Source organism: Psammomys obesus, unplaced genomic scaffold (genome assembly GCF_907164565.1).
Source record: "Psammomys obesus unplaced genomic scaffold, mPsaObe1.curated_primary_1811, whole genome shotgun sequence".
NCBI lineage: Eukaryota > Metazoa > Chordata > Mammalia > Rodentia > Muridae > Psammomys > Psammomys obesus.
The window spans coordinates 7,600,840-7,627,909 of record NW_026591643.1 but is presented as its reverse complement, the minus strand read 5'-3'; the positions used below and the strand labels follow the sequence as shown (position 1 = coordinate 7,627,909).

General features: G+C 39.4%; 1 protein-coding gene across 3 annotated transcripts in view; it reads left to right on the top strand.

Moving 5' to 3' along the window:
• Window positions 1-27,070, top strand: part of Astn2 (astrotactin 2) — a 1,010,996-nt gene that overhangs the window by 371,544 nt on the left and 612,382 nt on the right. For all 3 annotated transcript variants that reach the window (XM_055611729.1, XM_055611728.1, XM_055611727.1), the window contains one exon: window positions 10,601-10,747. In XM_055611729.1, the coding sequence (XP_055467704.1) occupies window positions 10,601-10,747 (147 nt within the window). The remainder of the gene's footprint in view (window positions 1-10,600; window positions 10,748-27,070) is intronic.

The following is a 27,070-nucleotide window of genomic DNA, read 5'->3' as shown; positions in this document are numbered from 1 at the left end:
CATGTTTTCACAAACCCTGGGCCAAAGTTTGTTGGCATCATCTAGCCCAGTTGCATAGTGTCATTTCTAGCATGAGAACATGCTGTGTTCACAGACTGAACACAGGAGGTACTGATGTGCCTTCAATAGAAATGAGAGATGATCTCTCCTAATATTTTAAGATCATAAAGGGCACATGTGGCTGTTGTTTTGATGCGTCCCTAGCACTGCCAGCCCGTGGCTCTGCTTTGTCATTCTCTGTTCATCACTGATGTGGGACCAACGTGGTAGTTCTTCTAGACAGCCTATAATCTTGGGCTAACCTAAGAAATAACCATAATTACATTAAAAGATAATTTTTGTTAGTATCAGTTAATTATTATCTATGAAATGAAGCCTGGTTTCTCTTTCGCTTTTCCCTATTCTCGTTTTAATCTGAGCCCTTAGAGTATCCACCCTTTTAAGTCATATTCTCTACTATCTCACTTGCACAGAGTAATTTCTTTCACTGAGTACAGCATCTTTCTCTTGAACATCCTGAACTGACCTTTTGTGCCTGCCTTTTCCTTCTCTGCACAGATTTTCCATGAATTTAAAACTATTTCAATTTTAACACTTGGAGCTCAGAATAGTGAAGACATTAGGATTGGACAATACTGATCAGAATACTTTCCCCAAGATTTCTCTATCATCAGTTAAGTCTTGATTTTTCCTCCACTTTCAATGGATATAACAACATATAGCTTTCTAGGCTATTCAGAGGTTGTCAGAGGCTGGATATAGTGGTTCACACCTATAATCTCAGTGATCCTTGTGAAGAGACTAAGACAGGCAGAACATGAACTGATCTCAAGGACACCCTGGACTTTGTGGCAATACCCTGCTAATACGTATGAAAAGAAATAGATAAATAAATAAAGTGCATATCCCTTTAGGACAGTGTGTAGCATAGGGACAACCATTCATTATTAGAATTTGTGAATATTACTAACAACACTTGTTATAAGTAATTAAACTAACTCATTGTTTCCATTCTTTTTTTGATGGCTCTGTATGAAAACATAGAATTCCGTAGAATTAATGCTGTAGAATTTAACACAGTCTTTCTAGGAAATTTTTTAATTAAATTTTTATTTTTTCACATTAATTACATTTTATTTGCTTTTATCCCAGCTGTAGCCCCATCCGTCATTCCCTCCCAAACCCACTTTCCCTCCATTATCTCCTCCCATGCCCCTCTCCAAGTCCACTGATAGGAGAGGTCCTCCTCCCCTTCAATCTGACCCAAGCTGATCAGATCTCATCAAGACTGGCTGCATTATCTTTCTCTGTGGCCTGGTAAGGCTGCTCCTCCCTCAGGGAGGGGGGTGTCAAAGAGCCAGCCACTGAGTTCATGTCAGAGACAGTCCCTGTTCCCCTTACTAGGAAACCCACTTGGATATAACCTAGAACCCCTCTCAGATGTAGTCCATGGTAGCTCAGTATCCTTCTAGGGATTTTCATACCAAACATATTTTGAAATTTTAAGGGAGAGCCAAAGAATGTAGCAGTTTCTAACATGTGAAATGTAGAATATTTGAATGTGAAAAAGGATCTGTTTGCTGGCTAGTCTTTTGTCAACTTTACATACAAAGTAGAGACAAATGGGGAAAGTCAAAGCTCTTTGTGGGCGGGGCCATCCCCAGGCTGGTGGTCCTGGGTTCTATAAGAGGCAGGCTGAACAAGCCTGGAAAGCAAGCCGATAAATACTACCCTTTCATGGCCTCTGCATCAGCTTCTGCCTACAGGATCCTGCCCTGTTTGAGTTTGTGCCCTTACTTCCATTGGTGATGAACAACAATATGGAAGTGTAGGTTGAATAAACCCTTTCTACTCCAACTTGCTTTTGGTCATGGTGTTTTGTAGCAGCAATAGAAACTCTAAGACAGATCCATAAGCAACATCTTGTATAGGAAACATTTCACTGGCTTTCTGGGTGTAGATGCATTAGGGCATCATGGAAATAGAATTAAGGAGCACAGATTCTAACCCTGTTTTCACATCCAACAAGAAACGCCTGACTTGGAACTCCATTGCATAGTGTTATAGACTGAGTGCTTGTACAAGTGAGGAAATATAGTTTCAAAACCTAGTTAGTACTTTGTGATTGACTATCATTTCGCCATGGGCTCTCTGATTTTTTGTTTGTATGCTAGAGATGGCAATAGTGCCTACTTTATGGCATTTTGATAAAAAAACTAATGGAATCTTTGAGAATAATTACTAAACTGATAAAGCACCATGTATGTGGTATCTTCATCACCATAGTCTTGTAAAGACATCAATTTTCAAGAATTTGAAATGCCTTTAAATTATAGACAAAGTTGCCTGAGTTTGCCAGATAACTTTTTGTAGTCCCTCTCAATATGTCCTGATAGTACCTCTATCTTCAACAAGGAACCATGACTCATCCTGAACTATAGAACATCTCACGGATAAAGAGCTAACTACCAATGCCTAGCCCACAGTAACCTCACAGATAATGGTTACACTTCAGAGCATAGAGAGGGTGTAATGTTTTTAACTATAATTTTTGGAGATTATAATAAAGTTTGAACAATTGCTCCTTTCCCTTTTTGATTCAACCCCTTTTCAGGTACCCTCTCCACTCTTTCAAATTCATGACCTCTTTTTCTTAATTATTTATATATAAATACATATCCATATCACTGTGTGTTTGTGCTTATGTGTATGTGTGTGTGTGTGTTTTCAGGAGTGATCATTTAGTATTAGACAAGCAGATGGTTTACTCTTGCTTAAGGAAGACATTTTCCTGCTCTAAGCATTCTTTAATTGTCTGTAGTTTTTGTCTAATATTGCAGCTTCATAAGTTTTTCCTTCCATGTTTGCATGTCTATTGGTGACATCTTTGTTCCATTCCTATTTGAGCAGCCATGCTGGTAAGACTTCATGAGTGTACGCCCTGTACCTAAAGCTCTAAGATCATTGATAAGAATGGGTGGAAATGTTATAGCAGCCATAGGAATGGCAAGTTTGGTGCAAGATTGTATTTCCAAGGCTGTGATGTTTTTAGGGCAGTAGATGAGTAGGGAATTGCCATATAGCTTGCCTCTCAGTTTCTCATCCTTTGACATTCAATTCCTTAAATATAAACGGGTGCTTAGAAAATTTGTTTTAGAAACAACTAGAGCAATAGGAACAAACTGGGTTGACCCGAAATCACTCCAGAATGAACAATAAACTGGTCTGTATATATAGCTCAGCAGTTATCACTGTTGCAAGTGTCTTAGTGAACATCTAGCAGGGAGATGGGATCCTTGATATGAGCTTGAGCTTGGAAATCGAATCATTTTCTGATTCAGTTTCATTGTTTTCGAGCTGTACAACCATTGGCAAATTGTAGCCAACACTGTATTCTACGCAATGCGACATGTGAGTGATGAGAGGATCTGTCTTATGACATTTCTGTAATGATTAAATGAGATAGTGTATGGCAGTACTGAGTCATATTGTCTGATATGTAAATGTATAAATGTTGGTGATTGCAATAGTCATGAGGTGATAATAACCCTGGCAACATTCTTTGTTGGTAACGGCTTCCTAAGAAAATGGAAACTTTACAAAGTATTATAAAGGGACTCAAAATGTGACTTTAGAGAAATAAAATAAAACTAACAATATTTAGTTTGAAGAACAGAAAGCTCAAGGCAATGTAATTACCACTTTAACTAACTGCTCCAAAGAGAAGTTAGTAGATGCGTCCTATTCAGCTTGGGCAGCAAAAGTTGGTTCATAGAATGAGATCATGGGACCCTTTAGATGTTAAAGTGCTTGAGAGTAAACTTGCTGTTGGTAAGCACTGAGTTTGCTATCTCAGGAAGAGCCAAATAAGCATTTGCAGAGATCTTATCTAGGCAAACATATGGAATATGAGAGAGTCTGGAAATCATATGGCACTCAAGAGACCAAGGATTTGAGAGTATGAAGGTAAGAGAGCACAGAGAATTTGTTCAGGATTGTAAGAGAGGGGACAGTGAAGGGAATGTATGGATCTAAATGATTGAGTTAAGGAAGAGATGCCCAAACTGAGGGATGACATTGGAATTCACAGAGAATCCAGACGTAAGTAAGAAATGGGGAATGTGGCCACGCACTCCTGAGTTTCTGAGAAAGCCCTGGTTTCACATGTTTTCCTTCCTGCCTCTGGCATGACACTTGGAATTGTCAGACAGCGTGCCCCAATTTCAGTTTCCAGAAATATAGCAGGCTGACACAGAATCTCAGGAACTACAGGAATCCCTTGGGGCTCTCTACGAGGTTAATGAGGTCTTATCATGATCTGCTCTCGTCACCCCTGATCTGCAGGCAGATTGGAGAGTCAACATAGTCTTTTGAAATGATCTCTGACCAGGTAGAGCACAGCACTTACCAAAGACAGTAAGTGATTACATTTGGCTGGAATAAATACAACAATATTCTGTTACTGACATCTCATGGTGGTAGGGGAAACAGCATTTAAACATTCATTTGTGTTCAAATGTCCTATTCAGTGGACATTATTGAGCACCTACTACATCCAGGTATGCTATAGGCAGAGGGAAAATTATATATATATATAATGAGATTTGGTAAGTGGGCCTTGCTAGCCTGAGGACCTGATTTCATTTCTCTAGAGCACACATTATAAAAAGCTGGGGAGAAGACAAGTAGATCCTTAGGGACATTTGTCAAGCCAACCTAGTTGAATCAGCAGTCCCTGAATTGTGAAGAGACCCAGCCTTTAAAAATAAGATGGACAGATTCTGAGGATTGACACTAAGTTTGGCCTCTAGCCACCATTCACAAATACACACATAGGCACACACAAAACAATAACTATAATTATAGTAATAATATTAAGTTATATACTGGATTAATTATCAAATAATAACATTGTATCTCATATGATAAGATTTACTCACAGGAGTCCAAAGTTATGTATAAAATCCAGCATTGCAGCATAAACAAAAGTACTGCATATCTCTGTTTGTAGGACTATGAGTATAAAGGAAAAGGCAAAGAGAGTTTAGAAAGTCCACGATATAAAGCAAGGCATTGTACTTACTGTTATCTCTGTGCTATCACATTTAATTCCCATAACATCTCTCTCAGTTAGAAATTATTACTGTTATTTCATATATTATAAAAGTGAAGTGTTAAGAATCTTGTGCAACTGGAGATATGGCTCAGTGTTTAAGATCTAAGTTTACTTCCCACCATCCACAAACTTCCATCCTTATAATCAAAGCCAGTTTATTTCTGCTCACTGTCATGATTTTTCTATCTCCTGAACTTCTCCAACTAATGGTCTTGCATTCTTAGTGTCTCTATCTTTCACTCTAGTGAAATATTGCCATTTGCCACCTAATGAAATTCACTCCCTACACTGGACCTGGGTTTTATCTTTTGTGGGCCATGAGGAAGAAAGAACTAATGGGTTCAACAACTTTACGTTTTTCATACACAAAAGTATGATGGGGTTATATCTATTTTCTCCATTGTAAAATGTGATCGATTCAACTCCAAATTTAACTCAAATTTGATTTTCTTTTCTCAACTTGACATTTCCAAACTAAGAATCAATCAAACCCCCAATTATAGGCAGTGAGTGAATCAACAAAGCCAAGATATTTATGGTTGCATATTTCAGGCAATGCATTTTCTGCCATTCTCATCAGCCATGAGAGAGGGTGAGGGGTACTAGGGAGAAGTGAAGAGGAAATTATATTTTTAGCTTTCTGCTGTGGCAGTCAGTATGTGCCGGTGGGATCCCATTTCCCCAGCATAGCAACTTCCTCTGCTAGTGGTCAGGACAGTGACTGCATATGAGAACGAAAGCCAGAAATTGGTATTAGACACCTGCAGGTACTCATAATAGGTCTTAGCAGTACCATTCACTGAAGTTTGGTTCTAACTACATTATCTTATTTTGGCCTCATATTAACTAGGAAATAAAACCACTCTTCTCATTTGTCAGATGAAGATTTTCTTTCTTCACTTATTTTAATTAAATCAATTTTCAAGTGTCACCCGGAGTTTTTGTGGTTAGAACAGGATTTAAACATGGAAATTTTCGTCTCCCAAAGCCATGTTTCCTGTAACTACCTGACTGTACCCTGGAACCTTTATTCTACAATGAGGTAGTGATCTTTATATCATACTGGAGTGGGAAATAGGAGCCTCTGTTCCTTGATGAGGTGAGGAGGCAGGCACAGGAGCGGCTCTGTTTATTTTCTAGCACATGAATTGAGTTATGTTGGGCAACTCATTACAGCACTGTGCACATCTTTGAAACATGTAGCTGTAGCAGTGAGCTGTGAGGATGAAATCAGCTAACATGTAAGCTTCAATGACATTGGTTGTTTTGTTCACTGTCAGCATCTTTATGCCTGAAACAGTACCTTGAAAAACTTAAGGTTCATTGTAACTACATTGGATGGGTGGATGGATGGATGGACAAAATGGGTGGATGCAATGTACCTGAACACATATATGATTACAGTGTTCAGGTCATAGTCAGCACTGAAAAACTGGAGATGTTTGTGTACTGTCTGTGCTTCTTGCAAGAGCAATGTAACAGCTTGCATGGGGCTATTATGGGATAGATTTCTTTTAGCTTGATACTCTCTATACAACCTGCTCTAATATAAGTGCTTATGATCAGTTCCTTTTGTCTAAAAGGCTTAAGAAGTCACCTTTGCTTCTGCCCCACTGTGAAGTTTTCGGTTTCCATGGCAACTCCCAAGCCTTAGAGGCTGCTTCATCAGCATTTGGCCTTAGTGCAGACTTGACCTATCCATGTCCTTCCTTCCTCTTGATTTTTAAAGACAACTGTGGTAGTTCAGACATTATTCTTAGTAAATGGTTGGCCCAGGATGCTGGTCAATCACATTCTTTCTGCTACACTGTCCCTCATTGTATGAATTTCCATGCACTCTCTACTCTTCGTCTTCTGTTTCTGCAAAGAATCATTCAATTCTTCATATGTTCTGAAAATGTGTTAGACACAGATGTAAGTACAGAAACCATATCAGACATATTTCTGCATCTGTCTTAGAAACTGTTGTTATGTTAAGTGCCTACTGTCTACCACAACAAGTGTGAAGCATTTGATAGCATCTGCCGCCATCAATTCTTTCAACAATCTGAATGTATGGGCCATTTTATCACTGTTTCTTAGGAAAAGCTCTTCAATATCCTAATATAACTCTACTTCTCAGGATGCGTTTTAAAGACCCTAGATTTTGTTGCAGGTTTCCATGACTTGAGGAATATGATTAGTGCAGTGATGCTCAGTGAATGAGTGTGAGCATTGTCCTGGCCCTTGGGCATCTTCCTCGGCCTAGGAGTTAGCTGTGTGTCCAGGTAGCATTCTTGACAGCAAAATGGAATTCTTGGCCCCATCTATATCTACTGCTGAATGAACTAGGGAAGGAGAATTTTTTCTTAGAGGTCAGGATTTTGTTTCACATGACTTACTAGTTGGGACATCATCTTAGTTTCTTTTCTATTGCCGTTATAAAAAAATGTGACCAAAGTAACTTATTTAAAAAAAATTTAATTAGTTAGAGCTTACAGTTTCAGAAGAGTCTATGGCCATCATGGCAATAAGTAGGCAGGCAGGCAGGCCACTGGAACAGTAACACACATCTTGAGACAACCATGAGAGAAAGCAAGCTAACTGAGAATGGCTCAAATCATTTGAAGCCTATCTCCAGTCACTCACCTCCTCCGACAAGGCCACACCTCCTAATCCCTCTCCAACAGTTCCACCAACTGAAGACCAAGTGTTCAAACATATGAACGAACAGAAGCCACTCTCGTTCAGACCACCGCGCTGACATTCTCCCCCCAAGATCCAAGCACCACTTGTACACCATCATTCAGACTCTCTTCATCTTCTAAGAGCATTTTCATTCCGGCCATTTTCTAACAGGCCCCTTGCCCAAGAGTACAAACTATAGTCTCTTGAATATGAACTTCCACTGCTAATTGTTATGTATAAAGAACTGAGTGGCACAGTAGATATTTAAGATGTTGCCATTCAAAGCTCGAGAGACTTACACCCCTTCTTTCTCACAGATAACATTGGTGTTAGCTTATACATTCTGCAGATTTACTAAAATACTGCTACCATAGCTATTTGGGACAGTCAAATAAAAAATAAAAAATGTTTTTTCTTTTTACTCTACACTCTTTTTAAGTTTTAGGAATATCCCAGAAAAGGCTATAGTTTAATTTATTCTTTCTTTTATCCATTGTCCTACAACTGTAACAACTTAAAATGTGTGAATAGCTCCTCCTATATGATGTATTAATCATCTAGTCATCTAAACAGTAATGCTGTTGATACTGAGGAAGTTTGGAAGAGGAGGCAACATTAATAAGGCATATTATTTTTAACGCGTTGTTTTTGGCATGCTTGTGGGATGGCCTCAGACATGTGAAATTTTTAGAATGAAGAGGTAAAGAAAATTTTCTTAAAAACTGTAAAAGGCAATATTTAAACCTTAAAAATAGGAGCAAAGAGGAAAAGCTCAAAGAATGATGACCAAAAAGGTCTCAGTACACACCCCAAATCTGTTTACTCTCCTTAGAGAACTCCTAGCCATGCAGATATAATCTACTTATTCCACTGTTTCCACAAAATTACTTTAATTTACCCATACAAAATTCTCCTTCACATACCCTGCTCTCTTCTTTAGATTTTAACACAGTTAGTTTAGGAATCTAAGCAGGGAAAGACACGTCTGGGTTTCTCTCCTAGCCTGTAAGTAAATTCCTGGTGGTAGTAGGTAAACTAGGGTGAGGATTCCAGGTCCATGTTCATGTGAATATGGTAGACCTAGGTCTGAATCCACATATACGACTTGTGTGCTCTTGCATACAAAGATCAGAAGTTAACCACAGCTGTTCCTAAGGGCCTGTCGATCCTGATGTTTGAGCTATGGTCTCTCATTGTTCTAAAGAGTCTGCCTTTCTTTTTACCCCAGTCCTGAAATCACAATTGTACACTACCGTATTGGCTTTTTAAAACTTTGTTTTCTAGAGATTAAAGTCCAGTCTTTGTGCTCAAAGAAAGCAATTTCCTGTCTGAGCCATATCCAAAGTCATGGACAGGGTTTATTTTTACTCTATGATATGCATGTTTCACATATCAAGTTTTCAGTCCATGCTGGTGAAATGTAACATATGTTAAGGAGTTTCGGACTATGAAATGTTTCTGTGGGGCAGGCTTTCCATGCACTGTCATGTAACCATCATGGCAATCCTCTGAGACATTTAATATTATGCTCAGCATGCATGCCAAGAGGCCTAATTACTTTCTTCAGGAGTAATAAAACTATGGCCAAAAGCAGCTTCTGGAGAAAACTGTTTATTCATCTCTAGTCCATCATGAAAGGAATTCAGGGGAAGAACTCAAGGCAGGGATCAAGAAAGCTGGAACTGAAGCAGAGACCACAGAGCAATGCTGTTTACTGGCTTGCTTTCCCTGGCTTGCTCAGCTATGTTCTTGATACAAATCAAGACAACCTGTACTTGTGTGACACAGCTCACAGTGAGCTAGACCTTTCTTTACTAGTAGACCACCAAGAAAATGTTCCTACAGAATGCCCAAAGGATGATCTGATGGAGGAAATTCTTTGGTTGATACTCCTTAAGTCCTATTATTTCTGGATCTCATAGTGGCTGAGAATCAGAGAGTAGTGGAGCGTGCAGGAAGGGGCCAATGATGCAGGAAGGGGCACATGCTCCAGCTGTGTGATCAGCTTCCTCTACCTGGATCTTCACCTTTACCCCCGCAGTTTCTCCAACCATGACTTCATGAATGAATGCATTTATCTATTAATGGGAACAGATTGCTTATAATCTGATGTTTTAAAAGCCCCGGTTTGCAATGTGGATACACTGGGAACTCAAGTTTCCATTACATTCTAAATCCAAGACATAAGAAGGGATAAGAATTAAATTCGAACACAAACTAGCATTACCTCAAAAAACACACTTGTTCTGTTACTACCCCTTAGCAAATAGAACCACATGATGTCTTAGCATGTGCTTTCTAAAGGAAGTTTAATATTGTACCATTATTATCAAGAATGACCATCTAAATTGGGGTGGGAAGATTGCCAACATTTAGAAACTGGTTTCTTTTTCCTTCTCTTTCTTTTTTCCCCCAAAGGAAACAACAAGCCTATTTTCAGATTTTTAAGCCAAAACACAGAAAGAGGTTCCAGATGTGGGTTGTCCCCATCCCATTGTCATACTTATTTACTAATTTCCTTTGTTCTGAAGAATATTGTGCACTTGCACAAAAAAGGAAAAAAAAAAAAACATGATCATGCTCACCACCAGCTCTTCCCTCCAAATCTTTTCAAAAGCCCACAACATAGCCCAATCCCCATTTCATATCCTCTTTTTTCTTTTCCTCTTTTTCTTTTCTCCTTCCCTCCCTCTCTCTCTCTTCTTTCCTTTTTCTGTTGCTTAATATCTGCACTAGAGAACTATAGGACCCCCAACCTGCAAACCATCCCCATATCCTCACCTGATGGGGTTACAGCTCTGTGTATTTGTTTTTCAGGTTTACTGAAAAGCCCGGTAAACAAGACAGCCTTGACCCTGATTGCTGTGAGCTCCTGTATCTTGGCCATGGTGTGCGGCACCCAGATGTCCTGCCCACTCACTGTGAAGGTGACTTTGCATGTGCCTGAGCACTTCATTGCAGATGGTAAGAGCCCACCATTGACAACAATCCATAAGAACTTGTCACCTTTATCCCAACTATTAATATTATGATGCATGACACAACTTCAAAAATTCTTTAAAGTAAAGTACAGGAACAAAGGGGCAGCCTATGGATCTGAAAGAAGCACTTAGTACTTTAAATGCCTGATTATTAGAATTAAATTAAAGGGTGCTTTTATTATATTATGAGGATAAGCTTTGTTAACTAAAAGAGTATTTTTAAAAATGAGTGAAAAGCACTGGGCTCCTTCAGAAAAATCTAAAAGTTTGATCGAGTTTCTCAATCCTGTTTCAGATTAAATGCCCCCAAAGGGTATTATGTAATGAATAGCACATGACAAGAAAAACTGTATGAGTTTTACTAGAATTTTTGAATGGTCTGGGGAATGTTCATATCTTGATTCCTTTACTGTACTTTACAAGTATCTTGCAGAATTCTACCATTTATTCTTCAGCCAATTAAACTGAATTAATGAGACAATGTAGTCACCATGGTCATTAGCAAAATGTGTCCAAGGAACTGATTAAGATGCTTAATGTCTATTGCTAAAGTGCCCTCTAAAAACGTCCATGTAGTTTGCTTCCTCCACTGGGGTGTGTCAGCAGCTACTCCCCAACCCTCCTCTTTGCCGTACGATTGCAAATGTGCCAAAGTTTAACATGAGTATTTTTGCAAAGGTACTCATGAGTATGTAACTTAATTTAATTTCTAAATAGTTAAAGTAAAATCTTTGATGTTTTTATTCATGTATATGATGTAATCTATGTACTCTCACCTCCCACCTTTGACAGCACCCCTCCTTCCTACAAGTTCCTTTTTCCATTTCCTGTGTGTGTGTGTGTGTGTGTGTGTGTGTGTGTGTGTGTGTGTGTGTATGTGCACGTGCGGTGGCCCACTGAGTTCAACCAAGGACTTCTTTGTGACCATGGGTTTGGAATTATCCACTAGAGCTTGGTGGGATCAGGATTTTACATAGAATAATGACAAAACAAACATGATGTTCCTGTGTCCAGAATAATTTGTAGCTAATACTTCTGCAGGACAGAGTGTCCGATAGACTCTCTCCTTGTCTGTAAATCAATTTAATTTTTTCGTACTTTTACCATTTTTCATATTTTTACCATAAATATAACAGATAACTGGCACTATACACATTTTATGTGTGTCAGTCATTTTTCAAAGCTATATACAAATATCCTGTTTTGTTACTAGTGAATCATTTGTACATATAAGACAAGAAGTATCTGTGTATGAGAGAGAAAGAGAGGAGAAAAGAAGTAGGAGAAGGAAGAGGGGGAGGAGGAAAAGAATTTATAAGAAAATGCAGGCAATTAGGTACTTAGGGTCATGGTGCTCCGGGGCTTGGAAAATTACCATAGTCCATGTGTGGCTATAAAATTAAGATGGGAGACTAGGAATAGCAGACATAAAGTGCATTAAACCACTGTGACTGGCCTGTCCAACACTCATACACACACTTAGCATCACTGACCACTTGCTACTCACTAGTGTTCTATCTTAGTACGCAGAGATACCCAAGCTTTAGTTATTGGTTTGTATACATGTAGAGATGTTGGTTAGTAGAGGATAACTTACTCAACTGGGATAAAATAGTTCAATGACTAAGTACACAGGCTGAGAAATGATACAATGCTTAGTTCAAATGTTTACTCTTTTCCTTTCTTTGATTGGGTCTTTGTATATACAAAATTGTTGAATAGTTCTCTTTGACTCATAGGTATACGGTGAGGATGATACCTACTTATAGATGGTTATCAAATTTTCAAATGGCACATATCTAGGGAAGAGGAAAGGAAAGATGGCACCTAAAAAAACATGCAGAGAATTTTGGTGACCAAAATAAAATACTCCACCCTATAGGGAGGAATAAAGATAATTCAGAAACTGAACCATCTCCCCCACACACACACCAGATGGAAGTTACTTTCCCAGTTCAAGAGATGAACACACCATAGTCATCCATCTTCTCTGCCTCAGGAGGAACACTTAGCTCGCACAGCTTCTTGAAGTCAGGAGGATGGCTTTGTGTCTGGTTCCGCAGTTTAATCCCCAGTCCTTCTGTTTCAGAATCTCTTCATACATTGCTCATCTTTTCCCTTCAGTAATAGTCTAAAGTGGTACTTATCATTTACAGACGGAAGACAAGGAAAAGACACTAATTTGATAAATAGAAGCCAGTCTCTCTGGACTCTAAAAGAAAAAGATCAATCTTTTTTTGTTGCATGGTGAGACAGTGTGCTAACTGTAGTTCCTAGAGAAAGCAGGCTGTTGCATAGCAGAAAAAAGGGCAAGAAGCAATAACAATTCCTATTTCCTTGGACCACTGTCATTATTTTTCACTGATAATCATAAATGCATGATGGTATATCATAACTACATAAACATAGATAGAAGGTGCACAGTTTAATGATATTTTACAAGTAGATTGTATGTAGTTTCTTTAAAATGGCTGGATACATAGGGGAAAAATCACAATGAGGCCTGTCAGGAGAACAGCTCATGTCAACTGTAAGGAGCTTCCGTTGAAACCAGGTCTCCTAAGGACCATATTGCTATGGCAGCCTTCACCTTTCTCACTGTCCCCCAGGACTCAAGTTGCCAGGGTTGCTGGCCCCTTTTCAGCATGGAGTGCTCTCAGACAACCATTTGCATTGAGCTGTCCGTGGTACTGAACTATTAGATGGGGCTGAGTAATGTGTCCCATCTTCAGAAGAAAATGAATTCTGACCCTGTGTTAACTGTATAGTTATACTGGATGCTTACTGCCCATTATGGGGAAAAGGTCAAAACGGCATAGCACTTGTCCAGAGCCCAGCTGCAAGAGCAATCGATACAGACACAGTTCCTGTCCAAGCATTTGACAACTTTCACCCTTTTTTTCCTGGACTTCTTCAAAGCCATGAGTGGCTTTTGTCTGCTAAGCACACACCAAATAGCTGTAACAAATCTGCATGTTAAGCTTACCTAATTCAGCATTTTTTTCCAGACGCTATCTAACAGTCCCATGTCTAATATTCCCTAAGAACAAGTTAACCATATTCTGGAGGTGTGACCTGGGTATTAATATTTGTGAGGACTGAAAGGTGCTTGAATAGAATCTTGAGAGATATGCTATATGTTATTTTTCATGATCATAACCAATGTCTAAGGTAATAACTTAAATGATGAGAGAGATTTTGTGGCTTGTTGTTTTACATTTTCCATTTATGAATACCTACTTGACTTTGTTGTTTGTTGCATCCAGCAAAAGCGTAACATCACGGCAGAAAGGTGTGCTAGACCAAAACTGCTGATCTTATGTCAACTAGGAAGCAAACAAAGATCAAAAGGGGAAATATGCATCCATAAAAGGGGAACTTCCCCAAGTGACTTATTTTCTCCAACTACATTTGACCTCCCAATTATGCCACCAAAATATGCTGAGGTTACAGGTCACTTGGTTCCATCACAACTTTCCTTATCCAGTCTCCGTTTAGTGATTTCATGTAACATTTTAGGATCATGCATGTAACTCATGAATCTTATGGGAAGACTTTCTCTGAAAAGCATACCATTTGCCAGTATCTGAGTAAGTCTGACTTTTCTTTCATGCAAAAAATTTAGTCTCTTTTTGAAGACCCTTGCAGTCTTTGAGAAGCTATTTGATTTTCTCGACACTAATTCATATCCTGTGGGGGGGTCTATAGATAATAACCACCAGTGGCCTCTCGCAGTGCTGATTATAATATGAATTTTCTGCCACTAAGATGGATAATATATGTTTTTCTAATGCCAAAAGTTTAGGCCTCACCAAAACTTCTGGGCATAATTGGCAAATAGTTATCAGCTAATATTAAAAGCCAGACTTAACTGAGATGTTAGTTTACACATCCCTCGAAACAAATGCTAGTGAAAGAGAGCATGTGAATGAATAATCTACTTAGGTTAATTATGTATGGTGGTTCCACTTTAGTGCAGGTCCCCTGGTCTGCTAATTGGTGTGTATTAGAAAAGAACCTAAAATTATTGAACATAATAGTTATAGTCTCATGTGTACAACTCAGTTTACTTAGATGTAGTCATTAATTTCTTGTACCAAAATTGTGAGACAGAATTTTATTATCTTCATTTTGCATACCTGGGAGAACCAGAATTAGAGTGAGGAGATTCGATATAAAAGGGGAGAAAATACAAAGTCTAATTCTTTTTAACTTATTTTTTAATAATTACAGTTTTTTTTTTTTTTTTTACTTTGTGTCCAGGTTTATCCCCCTCCTTCCTCCCCTCCCACATCTCCTCCCTGCCCTCCTCAAGTCCACTGATAGGGGAGGTCTTCCTACCCTCTGACGCTAGTCTACCAGGTTTCCTCAGGACTAGAGCCTAATTCTTTCTTTACCACAGTTTCCCATCCTACCATTCACCAAGCTCCCTGGAAGGAAACCACTATAATGATTAATCGTGGTTGAAAGGGCTGACTCTTGCAGACCTCGGAAGGCAAAACTAGAACTCATAGTGTGACAAGTGAAGCCTTGGTACTGTCTTACTCTGCTGTTGACTCTGTGACTTTGTTGCTACTTCCTAAACTTCCTGAGCTTCAGAGTTTCATTATCTATAAATTGGGGTTAATAGCATACTTATCACATGGAATTATTGTGCAGAATAAATGAAATAATGAGCATAAAGCTTTTAGCTCTGTATCTAAGACCTAGTAATGGCTAAATAAGTCATATAAATTCTAGTAGTTGTGACAATATTTTCTTAATCTTAGAAGGAGTTCATTGACAGGTAACAAGTCCCCATAACAGGTACTGGGGAGGACAGATGACCCCATTCTGTGAAGTCACAGAAGTGACAAGAAGGTATGAGTTGGGTTAAACATATATTCCATTTCATTAGGAACCATTTTATCAAAACCTAAGTTCTCAAACCACTTCACTTTTGACGGTTTTTACAATGTGTTTATCTAACCTTTAAATTCTGTCCCTGATTGTCACCGTTCTTTGATTAGGCTCAGAAATAACGTAAGACTGAAATGTGTTGGGGAAGTCAGTGTGTTTCTTGAATATTTTTCTAACATAAGTCATGAATTGAGCTTCTACACACACACACAGGAGATAGAGATGTATTTGAAAAAAGTTGTAATTCATATAGATATGATTATTATAGAAATTCCCCTGTTAAAATGTGTTTTTTATTTTATTCAAGTCACTTTAAACTATTAACCTCATCTTGTTAGATGAGGTACAATGGCTGTCAAGTCTCTTCTGTGCCTATGACTGACTTCTTTAGTCTGAGCCTGGAAATTAAAGTATAAATGTCTGCAGAGCAGAGCCCTAGTTCACTAATATGACACTCTGTGTATGTTTTGAACACATACTTGTTTATGATAAATGCTGTCTGCACCTTCCTGTTTCCCACCCCTACTTCTCATGTTTCAGTGCAACAGAGTAAGCTAACACACGGCTTTGAGCTTTAATAAAGAAAGAGGCTTATGACTGGCTACAGAGTTCTTTTGCAAGGTATTGGAATACGTGGCAGAAGCGTTTTCAGTCCTTAGAAGGGAAAATCACACCACACTGAAAGTGACTGCTTAGCCACAAGCTGCCAAGCAATTTATTTTAGAAAGTCGTTCCTCAGACACCATGCTCTCTGGACTCATCCCAGGCTTTGTTTTAAAATGTTCAGCACTAATCACAGATATTCAAAGGAACATCATGGAGCAGGTGAATTGGTGGAAGATGCTGCACAATATGGCCCCTGCCTTTATTCTTGACTCATCTGCACAGACTTGATGCTGTTAAGACAAGTGTTTCTGTCTCCTGCTCTACAAACCCTGGCCTCTTTATTACTCTGTGTGAGAAGCCACACTCCTCACTTCAATGATTTTCACTCCTACATTCCCAAGCCCAGATGACTTTTCTTGTTTCTCAATAACACCTTTATTACATACCCGTCAAACACTCTTACCATACTTGAGGACTCCAGGCATCAGCATTTTTGCATTTTTAAAGACATCCCTCTAAACTGCGGCTTGTTTGTCACTGAAATGGCTGTATTACCCTAAAATCTTGTCTCTTTCATTCAAACCACACTCTATACTACAGTTTTTAAAACTCAGAATGACTATATTTTAGTGAAAAAGTCTATAAGCTGTGCTTTCCATAGAACCATTCAGGTACTTGCATTGTCCTCTATCATCAAGACTGACCATGCCCTTCCTGCCTCTGTGAGACCATGTTTTCAAAAACCCCTGGCACCTATCTCAGGGCCTATGGATGTGCTGTCATGTCTACTTCTCTCCAGTGTCTCACATTTATTGAACTGTAATTGATTTCTCTTTCCCCACCCACCCTTCTATAAATTCTCTGATAATTGCTTTCCTTCAACCTTACTTTTTTCCTTTAATAAAAGTATTTCTACAGCTGGGATACAAACTGGATAAACTATAATTAATAAAAGTAAAATAAAAAAAATTTAAAGGAAAATAAAAAGTATTTCTATTTGTAATTACACAATTATTTGCTTAATATGGATCTACCACACTTGGTTGTAAACTCTGTAAGATATTTGCTTTAGACATGGCATTTAGCACCCATGACAGTGCCTAGAACAATTGTCTCTTACCCTGAAACATTTGCCTGTGAAAAGATGAAGTGATTATAATGATAGACTTATATTTTCCCCAGGGCAAGAGAGACAGGGTATTCATGTCCCAAATCTATTATAATACCTAATGGATAGTCTGACATGGTAACTATGTAATAAACTATGCAGAGGTGGCAGGGAGATGTGGATGCCCTGAAAAGATACAACCTCAAGAATAATAGTGCAAGAAATCTAAGGCTGTCTCTTCTGTGATTGGCTTCCCTCCTCAGTTTCTGCACTGATCCCTGAAGATAAGCAACTCCAATCAAATTCACACCCCAACTCTGACACCAAAATGAAACAAGCTTTATCTGAGAGCCAAGAAAGAAGGGAAAATATAAATTGAGCTGAGATTCAAAATGCCCATGGGAGAGGAGGCAATGAAATACCAATAAACCATATTAATATGCTGAAACTAGGAAGAAGAAGTTGAACTCCAACCCAGACTTAATAACTATACGTGAGCAAGTACAGGGAGAAGGAAAGGCTAGGTTTCAGTCAGAATTAAAATGAGATCTGTAATGAAACTGGTAATATAATTATAAACTGTGAAAGCTCTTTTTCCTCTTTCTTATTCTCATATTTAATGGGTAACTTGCTCAGCAATGGCTTGGCACCAATTCTGGGAGCTGTGGATGCCCCTAGAGTGGACTATTTTTTTTTCAAACCTCTTCATTAAGAAAGTCTAAATTCACAAAACTGTAAAAGGAAAAAAAAAATATGCTTTAAGCCATTTCTTAAATAGTAACTTAAATAGTAACTGATCTCCAGGTTAACTGTGACAAGTGGCCTAGGGAAGAACAAATCTAGGGAAGTCATTCTAAATGGCTGAACATGTTCAAGCCTTTATAGCTATCACAACAGCCAGTGGGATTGAGAGCTTTAATGACACTCTATGCTAAGATGTTAGCTTGGCTTTCAACCAGAGTGAATTGTTACTAATTTCCTTCCTCACAAAGGAGAAAACTGTGTTTGACGTCCACAATTAGAGACTAATTTCTGTGTTTTGATAGCAGACTGAGTTCAAAACTACGTTCCCAGTAACTAGGGCACAGAGGGTGGTTGCAAAGGATAGTAAAATTCAATTTTATCTCATTAATCATTCTATCCTATTGTTTTAAATATAATACTTCCAGTCCTGATGAGACCTGATAGGCTAGGGTCAGATAGAGGGAGAAGAGGACCTTCCCTAGCAGTGGACTTGGGGAGGGGCATGGGAGGAGATGAGGGTGGGAGGGTGGGATTGGGAGGGAATGAGGGTGGGGGCTACAGCTGGGGTACAAAGTGAACAAACTGTAGTTAAATTTTAAAAAAATTAAAATTAAAAAATGAAAATAAATATAATGCTTCATTTCCTTTCAGATTACAAGAATCAAATAAGGGTTGGGAGGATCCATGTAATGGAGATAAAAGTCCCTACAGGTAGATGTTCTACCGTTGGTAGCTTGGTGCTTGCAAATGATGCAGGAATGATCTAATGAATGAGAAAATAGAGGTAACAGAAGCAAGGTCAAGCATGTTATGTATCCCAGGAAGAGGCAAGAGCTAAACCCGATTCTGTCTCATTTCTTTGCAACCTTGGATATATTATAACACCACCACAGCTCTGGTGACCTCCCTAAACACAATGTTAGGACCCTCTGCTTAAAAAACATGTCAGAGGTCTGATGTTTTTTAATTTTCTTTGACAACTCTGAGAGTGAGTATGACAATGAAAGGATAGTGTCTCTTCTTGTTGTTTGTTTATCCTTTCCCTAATTGTAAAGACAACATAAGGCTTGGACTAGAATCTTCATGAATAAAGCTAGGTAAGTAAAGGAACCATGTTGGACAGCTTACTTTCTCTCATCTAGAAGGAATAAACCAAGTACTTAAATTCTTGATGATCTCTCTTGCTGTATTCTTCCAGATTATTGTGTTTTTCTTCTCTTCTTTCCTCTTTCTCTCCTCTCTCTCCTAGGTTTCCTCTAGTCACCACATTCTTTATATCGTCTTCTCCATGGCATGCTCATACACTAGGAATGTAGATGTGGAAAAAGCTTAACTTACGGCCTCTCCCAGTTTAGGGGCAAGTTCAAGATGAAGTACAGAGTGTACGTCCTATGATGGTGTCTGCATGTTGTGAAGAAACAGATGGCTGACGTTGCAGAGGAAGGGCCCTTAGAATGCATGCTTCCCAAACTAGATCTCAAACCTGCTGGAGCTCACTTGGTAGATCATGGTTAATGGCACACTTCACAGTAAGGAGAAAGGAAACCTTTCCCTGCATTTATGTAGATCTTGTGTAGAAATGTCTTTAAAAATTCAATAACAATAACAGTAATAATGAAAATCATTACAGAGCTGTTGTTAAGCATCCTTCTCTGTGCTAAATGCTTCGCAAAGCATTGCCTCATTTAGTTATATCACCTTATGAACTATGTCCACTTATTGTAATGTAAGCGCTGTGTGAACACTCATGAGAATAGGATGCCATTTAACTCTTAGTATCATTCTTTTTGCATATCATGCAAAAAGAATCATTTCACATCAACATGTATATAATTTGCTAGCGAGATCACTCAATGCCTATGAGAAGGTCAACCAGGGTCAACTTTGGACCTCCATATGTACTTCATGACTCTGAGCAAATCTCTACTTTCTAGGCCTCAGTATCTTCATTATAAATTATGGGAGATAGCCAAGAAACTACTACCTCTTGATTATTTTGAAAGCAGGAGAAACACCAGAGTTTAAAACCTGGAGGATGTTACAATATGTAAAATAAGCCAGGCACAAAATGATAAACACCACATGTTCCCACTCATATACAATCTGAAATATGTGATCTCGTAGAAGAGGAAAATAGAGTACTGGGTACTGGAGAGGGTAGGGGACTGGCAAATAAGAAGGGACTGTTCACTCCATTAAAAAGTGCCCTTATAGAGGAGGATTATGCTCTGGTTTGCTTTAACATTAAGTAATAAGGCTAACAATAATTTTTCCATTTATCAGAAAAAGAGAAGACGTTGATTATATACCAATCAAAAGAAATGGTAAGTGTTTTGGTGAAGGGCTGCTGTGATGGCTTCCCTGAGTTAATTATGGACAGTGCTTGCATGTGTTACGGTACTTCACTGTGCCCCTTACACATGTACCATTCTGAGTCAACTCAAAAACGTTCATTTATGCTATGAGGATTAAGATCTATCAGTATCATGTTAGTGTTTCCAGTCCCGTCTCTTCAACCTAATTCAAGTCAATCCATGTAGCCGAGCAGTCCCTAGTGTAGATGCTGAGAGCAGAGGCAGCTGAACAAACTTTCCACAGCCCACAAGTTGCCATTTGAAGAAAGCTTAAACGGATCACAGCCAAGTTTCTCTGGGGACTGCAAGCTCCCAAGGCTGTCTGGATGAAAAAGAAATTGGTGGGAAGTGGTTGTGGTGGGGAAGAGTATCCGTATCTCTAGCTTCCGGCTCCAGATGCCAAGGATCTTCAGCATCTTCCGTGCCAGTGAGAGTGTGGGATGAAGAAGAATGCAGTGTTTTCAAAAGGGAGATTATGAGGTGTGAGGAATGATTACGACCTGAGCATCCTCTACCCAGCCCTCATTATTGGCAAAGCCTTGCTGTTTTGCTTTCTTCCTCAGCTGCCCCCTCTGGGTTAGCTAAAGCAAACACATCTGAAGCTCCTCAGCCTTGGGTTCCCAGAGCTGTTGGTAACTTCTGGAATCTCTGTTAATGCCCTGGGCATCTGATCATCAGCTAGACTTGTCCCTCAGTCATTGACTGCCCAAGATTCTCATTTGTCATTTCCCTTGTTTTAACTCCATCTTACATTTAAACATTATTAGGAATATTTATACTTTCAGATGTGAACCTGACATTTGCTAAGCTCAGGATCAGAAATCAAATTCTTGGAACAACTCAAATGTAGCAAGCATTAAAGGTAGATGAGGTGGTGAAGAGAACTTGGGATGCAGAGTAAATATCCATCCATAGGGTTCAATTCTATATTCTCCCACTTACTATATGTGTGTCTTTAATGAGTCTTGACACTTCTCCAAGGCACCACTCACATTGTCTGTAAAAATAAAGTCATGAATTCCTCCCTTACAAGGGAGTGGTGAAGATAAAATTAGAGAATTGCATAAAAATTCTCAAAAATACTTGGTCAGTAAGTGCTTATCATACCTCAGTGGCGTCATCCCTTTGCTGGATGTTGGGACAGGCATATTTAAAGTCTATAACAATTGACTAATCTAAAGCTAGGGACTGGGACAAAATCAGAGTCAGCAAGGTTTCCAGAGAAGACTGGCTGTTTCCCACTGGGTAGAAGGATGTGACCCTTAGAGAGGGTGACTTGGGTCTTTCCCTATAACAAGAAATAGGATAGGTAGGGGCTGAGAGTGAATATCTGTATCTCTTTTAAGAATGAGATAGGAAGGGGAGGACAAGATAGACAGTCTTGCAGCTAAAGGGAGCAACATGAACGAACCTGTGAAAAGACCAGATGAAAATGCAGGGAAGCTGGGGTCCTTATGAACATGAGTAGGAACCCAGGAGAGCCACAGCCTGTTTGTGGGTATGGAGCTCAGATCTCGTGCTCGTCATGTGTCTAGAATTGACAAACAGGTCCTGTGTTTTAACTTTTAACCTAAAATTGCCTATGAGAGAATCACTAATTTTTTTTTTAATGAATGAATGTATGTAGGGGGAGAGAGAAAAAATGAGAGCAACACAAAAGCAAAGATTTTGTACAGGTATGAAAATATCATAATGAAACCTACTGTTGTGTATAATTAATATATAATAAAATACGATTTAAAAGGAAGAACCAGGAAGATGATGGGTCAGTGGGTAAAGTGACTGGCATGTAACCATGAGGACCTGAGGTTGGATCCCCAACACCACATAAAGAAACAAGGAATGGTTATATGCATCTGAAACACTGGAGGTGGGGGAGGGGCAGAGACAAGAGGATCTATGGAGCAGGCTAGCCAGCAAGTCTAGCAAAATCAGTGGCCTCTGGAATCAGTGAGAGATATGCTATTTCAGAAAAATTGCATAACATATGATTGATGACAACACCTGACATCAGCTTCTGGCTAGCACACACATGCATGCATACCTGCGAGAACACAAATACTACACATACCTATGCATCTCTCTCTCTCTCTCTCTCCTTCTCTTTCTCTCTCACACACACAAACACACACCGTTTCAAGGATGGGGAGACGGCTCAGTTGTTAAAAGCACTGGCTTCTCTTCACCTAGGCAATACGCATATGATTGCTTCCAACTATTTGTAACTCCAGTTCTAGGGGCTCAGACACTGTCTTTTGGCTTCAGACACACAAAAGGTACATTGACTTAAATTCAGCAAGCACACACGCACGCACACACACTCAGGTATATAAATCACAGTTCAAACTCTAGAATTAAACATATCCTGTTTCAAATATGAGCAAAACAAATTCATACCTCTTTGATGTAACCAATTTTACTTAATACTCCTGTCTTATTTCCTAATCTGAAGAATTGTGAGAGTTAAAAGAGATAGCTGAAAAGTGTTCGGTAGAATTTTCTGCAAGCAGGAAGTAGACATATTAGTTTTTATTAGCATCATCATCACGACCCTGTGTTTTAAGTTGGCTTCCTTTGTTAGATGATCTGAAATCTTTTTCTGCTCAACAGTTGCTTACTCATTATCTAATTTGGCTAAGTCTAAGCTATAAAATAACATTCCCTGGATTTAGTACATAGTTATGAATGCATCCAGCTATATAGCTTTCATCCAGTTGCTTTAAGGGTATCTTCATCTGTGAAATGGGATAGACATAGTAAACCATTCCAAAGAGTGCTCTCAGTTGGCGTGTGTGTGTGTGTGTGTCCTAAATGTATAATATTTAGTAAATTGTTCATGACAATGCTATTTTAAAGGCAGAGAGATGACTTATTTCTTATAAAACTCCACATTCCTACAGTTACTAGACTGACGGACCACTGTGTAAAAGCAGCTTGAAACTATAAAAAATTTGAAGCCAGCAGTTCTGTGAGGGGTGCTACATTTGCTCTGTGTGATAACACAGAATAAATAAAGAAAATGTGGTACATTTACATAATAGAATACTACTTGGCTATTAATAATAAAAAAAATCACGCATGCAAATGGGTGGAAGTAGAAAAGATCATACTGAGTGAGATAACCCAGACCCAGAAAGACAAATGATATGTAATCATTTGTAAGTAGATATTAGCCATTTATTACAAGACAAACATACTAAAATCCACAGACTCAAAGAAGTTAAATAACAAGGATGGCCCGAGGGAGGATGCTTGAATCCCAACTGAAGGGAAAGTAGAACAGACATTGGAAGTGGGTGAAGAGAGGGAACTGGATGGAGAGGGTGTGCGGAGGGAGATGAAGGTGGATTTCAGGTAGGGGAGGAAGAGGAGTAGGAGGGGAGAGGGCATCTCTGAGACAAAAGATGTTTAGTTTGCATTTGGAAGCCTCTAGTCTCATTTTCAATCCCCAGACTTTTACCCCTTTCCCACATAGACCCACTCACTACTAGGAATCTAAATAAACATAGTGTCTGGTATTCATAAGAATACCTGGTAAAACTCACCATGTGCTTCTGGTTCGGCACATTCCCAGAGACTCATACTCCAAACAAGGACTATTCGTGAAAATAACCTAGAACCCCTGCACAGATGTAGCCCATGGCAGTTCAGTGTCCAAGTGGGTTCCATAGTAATGGGAAGAGGGACTGCCTATGACATAATCTGATTGGCCTGCTCGTTGATCACCTCCCCCTGAGGGGGGAGCAGCCTTACCAGGCCACAGTAGAGGACAATGCAGCCACTTTTGATGAGAACTGATAGACTAAGATCAGAAAGGAGAGGAGAACCTCCCCTATCACTGGACTTGGGGAGTGGCATGCATGCAGAAAGGGGAGGGAGGGTGGGATCAGGAGGGGAGGAGGGAGGGGCTTATGGGGGGATACAAAATGAATAAAGTGTAATTAATAAAAAATAAAAAAAGAAAAGGTTTCTTCATCAGAAAAAAAAAATATCAAAGCGGATCTTCAAAGTGCCAAAGTAAACAGTGGTAGCAGGTTGGGCAGCAGTGAAAGTCCTTACATCAAGGAGGAAGAAAAGACTTCTGATTTCCTGGGTTTCATGGGGAAGATCTCTCTGAAGAGGTGGCATATAAACAGATGTGAAGGATGAAGAGAGAAGTGTGCCCAGGAAGAGCAAGCAGCAGGTCTACAGCCATCTGAATGTCTGCAGGACGAGGGCTCAGTCACCATACTTGGTGTAGATGCAATGAAGATGGTTAAGGCAGCAGCACTCTTATGTGGAAGAAATGTCGTTACTGCCTTTGTACGCTCAAGAGAAGTGAGGCTGAGAGAGTCGAGGACTTTGCCAGGGCCACTGTCCTCTGTTCTGATTGTCTGCCTCTAAGTGGACTTGCCCCGCTCATCTCCTGCCAGCTAATTCTTATAGGACGCTCATCCATCCAACGTCTGCTCATATGCTCCTTATTTCTCCCCACCACTCTTACTGCTTCAGACCATTTTTCGTATCTTTCTTCTTCCTGGCCTAGCTCTAATTCTCCAGTACCCCCATGCTTCCCTTGGAATCAGGAATCTCATATACTTGCTTTTAAATGCCTTGTCCCAGAATTAGACAAATGTGCCGTCCTTGCTTGGGCTGCCACCCATCATGTTTAGCCTTCCTAGGACCACCCTCCAGCTGACATTGGCCTTCTTCACGCCCTTTCCTTGAAGAAAACTTAATTATGCTAAGCAACAGGGATATCTAGAACTTCAAAGGTGGATAAATTGACCACGTATAATTTTAGACAACAAATACCAAATACCCCTCAAGGAATCCACCCATCTCTAAGTTGCTCAGTCCATTTTCAAAAGTCCCTGTCCTTCTGGGTTGCCACCAAGGAGGCCACTTGGAAATCTCAGTGCCCTTTCCTATAATGGAAATGACGTTGTCCAAGAGAAACACACCAGCCACTAATTTTCCTTTTTACCCTGGGATCCTGTTTGTGATTATTTCTCTGAAGTGATTTTTTAATTGTTTCATCTAAAAGGTATGCATCGTCTCTGTTCCCTCTGCCTCTTTATAGAGGCTTGTGAATTGGATCCAGCTATTAGTAGCACTTACTAATTTCCTCTGAGTCTTGCTGGCTGAAGTGCCAGGCTTGGAACAACTTTTAATTTTGTTTTTAATTAAATTTCAGTTGTTTCAAATCACTCACTTTTAATGCCATTTCTTTGCAGCCCTTAGAGATGGCAAGGGCTGTGCGTTCAAGTTGACACACACACATGGACTGATGTGAATGTATCCATGGCAAGGCTAAAGACTGACTACTGGCTGAGGGCCAGAGTAGTAACAAGCAATTAGCAAAGCAGAAGTGAGTCGCAGAATGGGCTTTTGTTTGTGTTGTAATATCTTGAGGTAATTTGTTGCATAAGTGGGAGGCTTGGTTATTCTATTTGTTTTTCCCAAACCATATTTGAACAAGGCTGCATTCTCTTTTATTTCTTGATAGGATTATCAAATAGATGTAGGTAGTAATGGTTCTGAGACCACTAACATTTATTAAGCACTTATTATGTGTCAGGTAGTGTTTTAAACACTTTACATATATTGCCTCACTTACATTAAATGTGAGTAATTTGAAACACGGAAATTTAATTTACATATATTACTTCCCACATTCCTGTAAGATCATTATCCACATTTTTATAGCTGAGTAACCAAAGCCCATTTAACTGGATAGTTATCATTTGGTTAGTTAGTGGCAGGGCCAGAACATGAATACTGGCTGCCTTATTCTATATTTCTGCTTTTCACCACTGCCTTGGATTTGTTCTCTAACTCTACACACACAGTACAGCTTCATCATCTAAATGAATTTAATAATGAGAAAGAGAACTCATCTACTAGTTTTTCACAAAAGTGAAATTGACTGAACTTCATTTGTTCTTTCATGTGGCCTCCATGGTGTCCATTCCTGTTGTGTAAATCATGTATGCACCAGAGGGTTCAATATGGAGACTCAAAATCTTAGCTTGGCTACTGAACTGAGTATTTCTTCAGACCCCTAACACCCAGAATGGACAATTAAGCTTGAAAGCAAAAATATATACTGTATGTTCTGGGCATCTGCTAATTTAGTTAAAATCCTGCTCTTTGATCATTTGCCCCTGAGGGGGGAGCAGCCTTACCAGGCCACAGAAGATGACAATGCAGCCACTTTTGATGAGAACTGATAGACTAAGATCAGAAAGGAGAGGAGGACCTCCCCTATCAGTGGACTTGGGGAGTGGCATGCATGCAGAAAGGGGAGGGAGGGTGGGGTCGGGAGGGGAGGAGGGAGGGGCTTATGGGGGGATACAAAATGAATAAAGTGCAATTAATAAAAATTTTTAAAAAAAAGATTCAGTAAAAACAAATCATTCGCTAGACTGCTAGCTCTGGATGAAAACACATCCGTCCATTTCCTATCCCAGAAGCTTTGCTTGCCTGTGTTCTTTGCAAGGGACACGCTTTCACTGAGGCTACTACCGCTCTCCTTCTGTTCTACTAGTAGACATACATATTCACACATACACGCTTAAGTACACACACACACACACACACACACACACACACA